General features: G+C 37.1%; 1 protein-coding gene across 1 annotated transcript in view; it reads right to left on the bottom strand.

Annotated features, from left to right (window-relative positions):
• SVEP1 (sushi, von Willebrand factor type A, EGF and pentraxin domain containing 1) overlaps positions 1 to 12084 on the bottom strand; it is a 151042-nt gene that overhangs the window by 38277 nt on the left and 100681 nt on the right. Inside the window, exons 29-36 of the mRNA XM_019749535.3 lie at positions 11787 to 11910; positions 10857 to 11027; positions 9667 to 9840; positions 9131 to 9250; positions 7741 to 7917; positions 7430 to 7514; positions 6609 to 6800; positions 5422 to 5589 (exon numbers count right to left, since the gene is read on the bottom strand). Coding sequence (XP_019605094.3) covers positions 5422 to 5589; positions 6609 to 6800; positions 7430 to 7514; positions 7741 to 7917; positions 9131 to 9250; positions 9667 to 9840; positions 10857 to 11027; positions 11787 to 11910 — 1211 coding nt within the window. The remainder of the gene's footprint in view (positions 1 to 5421; positions 5590 to 6608; positions 6801 to 7429; positions 7515 to 7740; positions 7918 to 9130; positions 9251 to 9666; positions 9841 to 10856; positions 11028 to 11786; positions 11911 to 12084) is intronic.

Raw genomic sequence — 12084 nt, 5'->3', positions numbered from 1 at the left:
AACAATTGTCACCCCAATAAATTTAAAAAAAAAGAAAAGGAAAATGGGAAAGAAGTGATAATTTCGTTAATCTGGGCAATCAGGTAAAAACTCCCAGTGCAATGTTTTGATAAAAGTTGGATTTGAAAGCCCAAGTTTAAGGCAGGAGGCAGAAATGAGACTTCTTGCTTCTTTCCTTCCTTGGCATTCATCTTATAACTCTAGTCTCCTAAAGTATCTACTCTTCTATCCTAAGCTTGAGAGTGGATCTTTCTCCCTTAATTCAAGGAAAGGCCCATGCAAAACATAACACCAATATAAAAAGGAAAAACAGTGAGATTGAAGCAAGAACGTGTGTATGTACATGCAATAAGCAGGCCTGGGTAGCGTACACAGTGGCCTGAGTCAGGCAGCCCCAAGGGAGAAGAGAGAGGTTCAGAGGGCTGGGGAGGAAAATAGTCCTTAACCCTCTTATCAGGCCAGCAGCATCTAAGGAAGTGAAAAGAGACAACAGGAAAGGATCCATTACACAAAATCATGACATGAACGCAGTGATGCCACCCTGGAATAGAACAAGACTCAACGCATGTTGACATGCGCCAATAATCCCTTGGGGTAAGAAATAGAAAAGGAGTGAAGAAAGAGAGAAGGATGAGAGCTGACCCTAATTCTGGTTACAACATAGTCTGAAAACCCTCTCTGTATAACACTTGATGACATACAACAAACATATTTTAAATGTGTAACTGAGTTGATGAGAAAAGAAATCTCCATGTGCCCAAAATGAAGAGAAAATTACAAAAAGAAAAGCAAGCCTGTGAATGAATGCTGTGCCTGTCCTTGCATTGGACGGGAAGACAGGATAGGAAATACAGCCTTGGAGTTTAAACAGAGTAATAGCTGAGTCTCTGGCATAAATTTATGTTCTGGAAGGACATTCACTGAAAGAATATTCACTAGAAAAATTCTGATATGACAAGTGAAATCTATGTATTTGCCAGGACTCTGGGTGGAAAAACAAAGTCCCTGTTAAGGTATCAGTCCCCAGGTGGATTTGAGGGTGGAATTTATACCACTTACATTGTCTGGAAAGCTTTCAAACTGATAAATAAATGTAAAATTAGATTCTTGGCTGGTGATATTCCTGGGGCTCTTGGTAGAAAAAATAATACACATAGTCAGACCATAAGGGACACAAATAAATTAATAAAACAGGCCTGTATACCGTAAAGACAAATCTGGAATTATAAAACATACACAAGCATATTTTCCATCATGAATGGATCAGCACACAGACCAAATAGCAACATTATAGCACCAGTAAATTGAGATAATAGAAAAATGGTCTGCAATATAAAAAATGTGAAATAAATATGTTGAAATAATAAAGGACAAAAAGACTCAAATTTTTATTTAAAAAGACTACGCAAAAAGAAATATTTGAAAACTAAATAGAAATTCTAAAAATATAGACAATTAAAAAATTTCAAATTAATGCACACATTCAAAAGCACAGTACAGAGAGTAGAAAGAAAAATTAGTGAACTGGAAGAAATATGTGAGGAAATTACCCAAATGCAACACAAGTTTATAAAGAGTTAGAAAATGTGATAGGTTAATAAACATGGAAAATAGAAAGAAAAGGTACAATGTATATCTAATAAGACTTACAGAAAGAGAAAAGAGAAAGTGAAGAAGAGGGAATATTTGATGTGAAAATGGATGGGAATATTTTTAAATTGGTGAAAGATATTAATCCTCAGATATGAGAAGTGCAATGAGTCCTGAACAAGATGAACAGTGATAAATACAGTTAGTCCTATCATAAAGAAATACCAGAGTAACAGAGAAAAATTTTGAAAATTATGACAGGGAGAAGACATTATGTGTAGAGAACAACAATTCAACAAGAGTTTCTCAATCTCAACACTATTAACATTTGGACCAGACAATTCTTTGTTGTGGGGGCTTGTCCAGTGTGTTGTAGGATATTTAGCAGTATACATGGACTCTATTCACTTGATGCAGTAGCACCTTTCCCCAAATGTGACAACCAAAGATGTCTCCAGACATTGCAAATGTCCCTGGAGGGCACTATTGCTCCTGGTGGAGACCCACTGAATTAGATTGATGATAGAATTCTCAACAGCAACATTAGAAGTCACAGGCAATGAAACAGTATCTTCAAAATGTTTACGGAAAAAAATACTATTAATGTAGACTTGTATACTCAGCTAAATGATAATTCAAGAGCAAGGGTAAAATACTATTATTTGCAGATGAAGATTGTATATAACTCATTGATTCTTGTTGACAGAAAGATGTAAAGGATATACTTTAGGAATTAGAAACATTTAGTCTAAAAGGAAGGAGTGGGATACAAAAAAAAGCAATGGTGATGAGATTAATTAACATGTGAGTAAATCTAAATAAGCATTGACTATATTAAAAATGACTAATTTGGAAAGTTATAAATTATGAGGGAAGTAAAATATAGATAACGGTAAAACATTTATCATGAGTGGGGTGATAGAAGTCAATGTTTTCCAAGATCTTTGAGCTGTTCAGGAGGAAGGCAGAGATACTGAGTATAATCTCAGGATAGGAAGGATTTCTTAAATTTGGCACATACTGAAAATAAACTATAAAGGAAACAATTGATAAATATCAAGTACTATCTAATAATGTTAAAAATATGCATATCCCATGACCCTGTCTAGGCCAGGGATAGTCTTACCTGTATGTCAGGAGACATGTGCAAGGACAACTTACCTCAGCAAATGAAGTTAAAATAAATCAACCCTCTACCAGTAGGGAAATGGGCAACTTAGAAATAGTTCATTCTCATGAGGAAATACTATACAACATTTAAAAATGAATGCTGTTGATTTATATGTATCAATAGAGATAAATGTAAAAAAAAATGTTAACTATAAATCAAGCTTCAGAAGGATAGAATATGAAGCAACATATACAAAAATTAGAACATATAGCAATAGAATATTTGTTTATGGGGATATACATATGGAATAGAGACAAAAATGCACATTTGTTACTTTGGGGAGAGTGGGGAAGTGATGAGAATGGCCTCTAGTTATATCTGTAAATTGTATTTCTTTTATGAAGAGAGATCTACAGTAACTGTGGCAAATATTTAAAGCGCACTTTTATCCTAGCATTGGATAAACTGGTAATTTTAAATAGAGATTATTTTATTTATTTTTGTGCTTTTCTGTGTCTTTCAAATATTTCATTAGACACTTGGCCAGAAAAAAGAAATGAGCAGCTCTCCTTTCAGTCCGGCTATCCTCATAGCACCGTGAAGTGGAGTAGGTGTATGTAAAGGGGCATAAGTATTCTTTCTCTCACCGAAAGTTTTACTTTCAGAAAAATGAAACTATCTCCTAATAGTTATTGATTTTTTTCTTTCCTAAGAGAAAAAAATATGGGTGGTAGTGATTTGTTACTGTGTGTACTTTCTACTAATTTGATTAACTAAGATAGTTTCCCCCATAGCATTAAAATATCATCACTTTATATAACAATGATACACAAAATAATAAAGCTATACTTATATTTTAATAGTACTTCATGTGTATATAAATAACTTTTATAAAAATAGCCTCATACCTTGTAACAGCTATGCGACTTAGGTGGGTAGATTTGGTTTCCATTTTTTCAATGAGAAAAAAAGCTCCCACAGAAGGTCTATTTGCCTAGAGCATGTACTTCATGCTTAATTATAAAGTAGGGTAATATTTATACTGCCAAACCCCCATTGTTGCAGAAGGGAATACATGAGATAATTCACGTGAAAGTCCTTTGAAAAATGTAAACTTCTCCTAGAAACATATAGATTTGTTGTAATTTTCATTACTTAATGCTTCTTTTAATAAATGCCTTTTGTATAATATGTAGACTTAATATAAGGCAGACAAAGAACTCTTATGGTATAAGTGAATGATTTGTAATGAAAATACATATATGATTTGTGAATAAAAATGTAAATTTTATTTACAGCATGATATTTAATACTAAAAATATATGCAAAGCAAAATTCTAGGAAGAAATATAATATCAGCAACATTTATCTTTGGGTAATTTAAAAAAATAACCTTTTTATTTTCTAGTGTTATGTGGTGACAATGCCTCATTTTTTAAATAAAAAAAAAAAAACCCCAACAAGTTGTCAATATCTAGTTATTATTTGGGATATTTATATTTGCTAAGATATCTCAAAAATTATTAATCTTAAATAGTCCTATGAGCTTATTAGGAAGCAGTTTTTAATGAGTCAATCTACAGGGGAGCGGTGGGGCCATCAAAAGCAACTCCTCTACTGATATTTTAATATTAAAAACTTATTTTACACTTAAGAAAATGTTAAGCTTTCAGAAGTATTTGACCCTTAAGAGCTTTTCCAACAAAATGTTGTCGCCACCTGCTGGCAGTCCCATATTAGTGGGACAGTCTTGTATCCAGGTGAAATGAACTTCAACTTCTAGGATAGTATAGAAACTGTACCCTCTCATTTGTATTCCAGTAATGGCAAATTTTGTTGAATTTTTTTAATGGTTAGGCCAACCATTATATCATTGTATTCCTCACAATTTCCATAAAATGTATAAATCTTTAATGAACTCATTTTCTGAGGACAATCGAAGCACAGAAAGATTATACAATTTTCCCAAGGCCACAGAGTTAGTGAATGACAGAGCTGAGATACAAACGCAAAAAATGGCAACCCTCCTGCTGTTGCTGCTTCAAGCTGTGTGAAAAGTAACGGTGGTGAATCTGGAGTGTTCAGGCGCTATTGATGGTGAAAATAATTATTGAGAAAGCATGGGAAAAAATGAGCAATGAAATGTTTAAAACCAGATCACCTGGGACTCAATCACCCCTCAATTCTTCATTGCCTGTGTGAGACCCTCAGCAGAACACCATCCCAGAGTAACCTGTACCTCACAGGGTTTTGTGAAGATCAAATGAAACAATGAGTGTGACAGCTCTTTGTAATCTGCTTCCTGGTTTTTCAAATTTTATCTCTGAATTAAATTAGATCATTAAAAATGACCCAAATTTGGTTATCTTTTATTCCTGCAGACATATCATTTTTATGTTGTCACTCAAAGGCTTGCCTTCAGGTTTGCAAATGCCTCTTTGAATGTGCTTTTTGCATCTTTAATTAAAGCATAAAGATATTTTGCCCTGCATTACCCAATGTCTGTTACTCGAGGCCTAATCTGATAAATTACTCTAATTCCAGGAAAACATTGTTCCCAAGTGAAAATATGCTCCCTTTTCATGGTCAGGAAATAAGAGCATAAAGCTCTCTCTGGCTTTGGCTGTCAGGAAATTCAATCGAGTGTTTAATGGAGCACAATTCCATAGTCAGGGAGTACCCATGCCCTTGGCAGCACCCAAAAGGGTTGAGTTACTCACCCTTCTTTGCAAGTGTAAGTCACAGTGTTCCCAAAAGTGAAGTTACTCCCGGTGATGACAGCATCTTTGATGGAAGGCGGCTCCCCACAGAGGACAAGATGACAGGTAGGGGGCGCTCTGTCCCAGCTGCCTGACGCTGAGCATTCAATGATGGAAGGGCCTTGTAAACTACAGGGAAGAAGGACACCACCTATTTCATTGGCTATTTATTTACTTCTACGGAGACGAAATAGGGAGGACTTAGAAGAGACTAGAGGACACTTGAGGAATATGAATACGTAAATATACAGTTTCTTCATATTTTATTGCTTTATGTAAAAGCAAGGGAAACCTGAGCAGGTTACAGACCCTTTGAAACAATGAATGGGCTAAAACAACATAACAACTCAGTGCAAAATAAAATGTTCTCATTGGCAGTGTTGTAGGGCACTCCAGACCTTGTGACTAGGTTACTTGGATGAGAAGGAGTTAACAGACGGGCTAGGATCCAGTGGTAAAGCAGATAGATGCCCAGGATAACGGAGACACTCAGGGTAACTGAGGACAACGGGCAGTGTCCTTGCCATGAGCCTTAGATCTGAACTGTGTTGTTCATGACTTTGACCTCTGGTCGTCCTTTGATTTCACAAATTTCGCATCCTGTGGCATGCCTTATCCACCTTCGCTTGCCAACCTGGTTCTGATTGCCTGTATTACTCACTCCACTTTCTGTTCACTTGATCTGCTTTACTTCAGATCCTGTTGGTCAAGTGTCTGATCACAGCCTTACTCTCTCTATTGTCCCTTCTGTTTGAAAACACACACACACACACACCATTGATCAAATTAACCCCTTACAGTATTAAGGACCCAGGCCCTTATCTTGACATGCTTTATATAACATTCCATGCAGTGTTGAGTATAAGCTTGGTAAGCCATTTACCAAAATGCCCAGGCACTGTCTTCTGTTTCACAATACTTTTTCTTTCATGTTTAATGTCTAAATGTTTATAGCAATTGAACTAGAACTCTCAGAGTCCAAGTTAGATGGACTATTTCCCTGGACATTTGCTCTAAGCTAGGTCTCAGGAAGCATACAAATTTGAGAATATCTTTTCCATTTAGAAACTTATGCAAATGAAACCTAATGAGTAAATAATGACTCACAGGGTATTGTAGGAAGCTCGCCTGGTGTCTATGGACTTTACCTGTATCCACTCTCACAGGAATATGATGCAGTAGAAAGGTAGGTAAGCCCACTCAAAATATATTTCCCATGATTGATGTTTTCGGGGCTTGAACACTTGACCCGTTCACACACAGGAGGAGAATGACTCCAAGAACCGCTAGCAAGACAGGATGAGTCTTTATTACCCTCCAGAGTATATCCTTTATTACACCTAAAGAAGATAAAGGAAAATTACAAAATGTGATTTGCTTTATTTTGGATTATTGTATCTGTGCCCACACCTTCATAAGTATTGAGAATTTACTCATATTGGAAGAGTTCTTTTTTCCCTACTGAAATAATGCTTTGAAATTATTTTTTTTCAAGGTTTAATACTGTTCTTCCCCACAAGGATCTTGCTGAGTGACAAGTTTAAAGATTTGACTTGCCTCCAGTTTGTGTCATGGCTTAGTAGCTGCAAACAGAAAATTCTTGGTTTGAGAGTGGTCTGGTCTAGTATAAGTCCCTGAAATACTGTGTTTGGAGCCAAAGTTCCATTTTATAACCAAGAATACTCATTAGTTTGCAGGGTCTTCTTGTATGGCGTCCATTCTTAGAGTACCTCAAGGAGGTGATGGTGGCCACAAAAGGTTATTGGTCAGGGGATTTAACGATTCTAGATATGACTACCATTAGATAAATTATTGCATTCAATTTCTTCACATTACACAGAATTCAATTAATTCCATCTTAATTCAAAAACATCCTTTGAGGTTCTTCTTCCCCCTTTCTTCTAGTATCTATCACTGCCAATATGTCATCAACAACTTCTAAAACATAGTTTTAATCTTAGACACTTACCTATATATTACTTTATTGCCATAGGTAAATGCTGACCCATCAATGCCACCATTTTCTGGAATAGCTGGTACACCACAAGAAATAGCTTAGAGGAGGAAAAACAAAAAACATTGCTTTTTTTTAGCTGGTGTGTGCAAAAATCTCTAAAAGTTCAAGGGGAGCTCTAGGTTTTCTTGTCATATTTAAAAACAAGCCTAATAGTTTGGGTTTAAATACAAAGAATATTGATACAACATAACACTTGACATTTCTGCACCTTAAATTTCTAGAATTGCCAAACACCATAAACATGGGGAATTTACTAAGCATACCTTCACAATATGGTATCACATGACTCCATTCTCCAGACTCCAAACATGTAATTTTGGTTACTCCCATCAGCTGGTGTCCTTCCTCACAAGAAAATGTGACTTTGGCACCCACTGTATACATCTCACCAAAAGAGCGGCCATTTTCTGGGTTTCCTGGAGCCTTACATTTTATAGGTTCTTGAAAGAGAGAAACAGTTTTCGTGATACAATAAATGGCTACCACACAACCATGCAAGATCTCACAGCAAAATAATCCCACTACTGGTAAGGTACCAGTTAAATCCTGAGAAAAAAAGCTTTTGAAGGGAGATGCATGCAAGCCAGGAATACGTTGAATGATTATACCAGAACATATATTTAATAGGCATTTAAATATTTTGAGACATCAATGACTAACAAAAAATATACAAAATTTATCTGGCTCAAAAGGGAGCTGTTTATTGGAGAAATAGTGGTGATGCTAGGACAGGACTTAAAAGAGATTCAGTCCCTCTTCCTTCCCCTAACTCACACCCACTTTTTAAGAGTAACTGACATTCTCTCAGGCTGGTATAAAGAATGTATCAAACCACATTTAGGAGAAGTTCGCAGCCTCACTTTTTAAACAGACTGCAGATCGTAAGTACCTACTCTATGCAAATTTAGGGTCAGTTACCGGTTCTAGGAAGGGAAATAAGTTAAAGGAAGATTTGGGACTAGCTTTGAATAATAGGAGTAAATATAATATTTGAACTCTCAAAAGGGGAAGAAGTATTGATTCAACCATTCTGAAGATGATTTTGGCTATAAAAGCCAAGGACTTTAAATGAAACCCTCTCTAAAAGTAAATGTAATTGTTAAGACTTGATTTTGAGACTATCTCTTTATTGTTTTCTGGTAGTTGCTTTCCCACGATAAATGTAGAAAGACATTAATGGATTGAGAGACGGGCCAATATTATTAAAGTTATCAAAAAGAAAATAGAGACGTGGTAAGGCAAGATGTCTATTTTTTTCTTCCATGGTATAATTCTGTGTGGCTGAGTCAGAGACAAAATACCAGCAAAGATGTGAGGAAGCATCGTCTTTGCTCTGCTGGAGGCAGTGGAAGTCACTGCTTATATTTCTAAATCCGCTCTATTATTCTCCTACTCTGTAGGCATTTCTTCAACATTCTGGTGATAGAGTGGGCTCAGGCATTGGAAGTTGGGAGAGTCACAATGCTAATTTAAAGAACCTTTAGTTTTTACTTATGTGTCCTTTTTAAAATGATTTATCTACTCCATCTCTCCTTGGAAGTTGAAAATACGATCTTATGTTTAAATAACACACAGTTAGAATATATGTAGTTGAATATACATAGTTGAATGAAAAATTGAAATAGACTCCCCAGTTACATATATACTAGGTACCTGCACAGTTTTTGCCATCCCCTGTGTAGGGTGGGATACACCAGCAAACGTAGGATCCATTCCTGTTAAGGCAAGAAGCATGCTCGCTACAATCGGACCCGACTGCGCATTCATCGACATCTGAAATGAAGACAGATCACAAATAGTAAACCTGACTTTTCTTAGTAGCAAACATTTGTTTATATTTTTAAATCATTACAAATCAATGTATAACACTATACATGTTTTTATCACATTTAAATATAAGTCATAATCACATTGCAGATACACAATAAAAGCTATTATTTCCCTAGTTTATAGGTAGGTAAGTAGAACAGAAAAAGATAAAGATACTCTTACTATGGAGCCTGGCAAAAATTTAAAACGTGTTTGGCACCTCTACAGACAGCTGCTTTGCCACTATGGTTTGCCCAGAGCTTACTGGGATGAGATGAAGCTAACAAAGGAATGCATGAGAGAGGGCTCAGGAATTTGGGATGACGGTCTCCAATGGAATCTGAATAAACCAACAAGGTAATTGCCAAGATTTATCTCACCAAGGCATGAGGGTGAAATGCCATTCCAGCTCCCATTATCGGTACAAAACATCCTTGAATCTCCCAACAAATAGTAGCCATTGTTGCACTGGTAGGTCACTGTGCTGCCAGCATGGAAGTCCTCAGCCGAGTAAAAGCCATTCTCCAAAGGGGGTGGCACCCCACAGCTAATGCCTGTAATGTGACCAGGAAGAACACAACGATATTAGGGGCAAAATGCTGAAAGGACATTTCATTTAAATTAAGCTAGAAGTTGAGTTAAGCATGAATTTTTTACTGCGTATGAACATTAGATTAAGAGCGCTCTAGGGGTGGTAGCAGGCTGCAGCCATACCTGTGCCCTCAGCATCCAGTGTATTGCTGGCTCATAGTAGGCATGAGATCCGTTCATTTAAAAAATATTTATAGAGGTCCTACTACCTGCTAGACACTACCCTACGTGCTGAGGTTACTTACAGTAATGAACCAAACAAAATCCCTGCTTTATGGAGCTTCCTCTCTAGAGGGAGTAGAGAGACAAGAAACAGATAAATATATGTGTGTGTGTGGGGGGGGAAGAGATGCCATGGAGAACCTTCCCTGATTATCCTAGCTACAACAGCCTTACTTCTACACAACCCCCTCACTCTGTATTTCCCTACCCTGCTTCACTTTTCTTTAGAGCCCTTACTTCTGACCCTTGCTATTCTTATTGCTACAAATAAATAATACTAAATTTACATGTTATTTTCTGCCTCTGCTACTACAATGTAAACTCCATAAGAAGAGAGACCCAACTGCTGCATCTCCAGAACTTAGATCAGTGTCTAGCACATTCTAGGTACTTAAACATTTTTTTGAATAAATGAATGAATGGATGCACCCAACTCAAGATCTCTTCCTGTTTCCCCACCCAGCAATGAACCGTCTCCCTTTGGGCTTCGGCCCTCAGAGCTATCTTTCTCTGCCACCCAGTTCTTTGTGCCACCTGGGGTGTAGCTACAGGTGGTGGTCTCTTTGAATCGTCATCTCCCACTTCCCTCATGGTACCCAGCACATACAGTTCACTGCACAAAGGAAGTATACAATGAATATTTGCTGTGCTTGCTACTGTGAAGTTGTCTAACTTTTGTCTAGCTTTCCTGAACAGTGTTGCTACGGCTTCCATGTGCTTCAAGAGCTACTAAAATGCTTTCAAAATGACAGCTCACGTTCACAGCGAGGGAGTGGTTGTGTCCACTGTCCTTGATTCAGACAGTACTGCACAGGGTTTCCGACCATCTGGAAGCCCGGATCACAGAACAAACTGATTTTGGAGCCTGGCTTTAAGTCTGTTGATGCAGTTCGCAGATGAGGTACTGATCCTTCCAAAGGTGGGCAAGCTGAGGGCCAAGAACACAGGTACAGAGCTTGTCAGCAACAGCGTGGAGTGTCACAAGGTCAAGGGTTTCAAACCTTATGTTACACCAGCATTTGAGAGCCATTCTACTGATATTAAAATCACTGGCAAGCAAAGTGACTAGGAAAAACACCTGTTTGAGTCAAGAGACAACTTTTTCTCTTTTAGCAAAAGTCTGCTGAATATTTTTTAAAGGAAAAAAATAGCATTCTAGGAATATTAATGAAATGTTCTTATAAGTTATCAAAAACCATGAGTTCTAGGACATCTTCAGAAATCTGTTTAAATACAGAATTGTAGGAGGCAGTTTTGATCATTCAGAATTTGACTATTCAGTGTGCAGGTTGTAATACCCATTGGTGTTCTCCCTGTGCAACCCCTAGATGGCAGCTAGGACGCACAGAGGAGGGAGTACCCATCTCAAACAGGAGGACGGGACTTCGATGGGCATTTAAAAAATTAACCGTATCCATCCCTCTTCTCATTCTATTTTTTTAATCTTATTTTACCTTTGTCCAAGTTTATTCCACAATTAATTTGTGCCTTGTTATACAGAATGTAAGTATTAAAGGAATCATAAATCCTTTGGGTGAACGTAGGGTAAAGGTGAATTACTAGTTAAACAACAGACTGACAGGCACACAATATTTGACCAGTAGAGAATTTTAAATGGTCTCCTTTTGCTAGAAAACCCCATAGTAGTCGAGAGATAGCAGAGTGTATGGAAGAAGGAAACACTCACCAGAACAGAATATGCTCTTGGAATCGATCTTCACTTTTCCCATAATTCCTGACAGGAAATCAGGCCAGGCTAACACGTTTCCTTTATTGAGTTCCTCTGGGCATGAAGTAGCCAATGATTTCACCTGAAAGTTTAAAAACACATCTTTAGACAAACCTCACTTATTTCACTGAGATAGTGTTATATTAATTTAGTCCTATTATAAACATTTGCAGATTTGGGGGGTGGGGTGGAGGGAAGCATACTTTTGTATGATATGATTTTGGGGCAACAGGAAAGTTCTCTTCCCTCTTTCTCT

Source organism: Rhinolophus sinicus, chromosome 16 (genome assembly GCF_057876585.1).
Source record: "Rhinolophus sinicus isolate RSI-liver-muscle chromosome 16, RSI-T2T, whole genome shotgun sequence".
In the NCBI taxonomy this organism is placed as follows: Eukaryota; Metazoa; Chordata; class Mammalia; order Chiroptera; family Rhinolophidae; genus Rhinolophus; species Rhinolophus sinicus.
The sequence above is the reverse complement of the archived record's forward strand: the minus strand, read 5'-3'. Positions and strand labels throughout refer to the sequence as shown.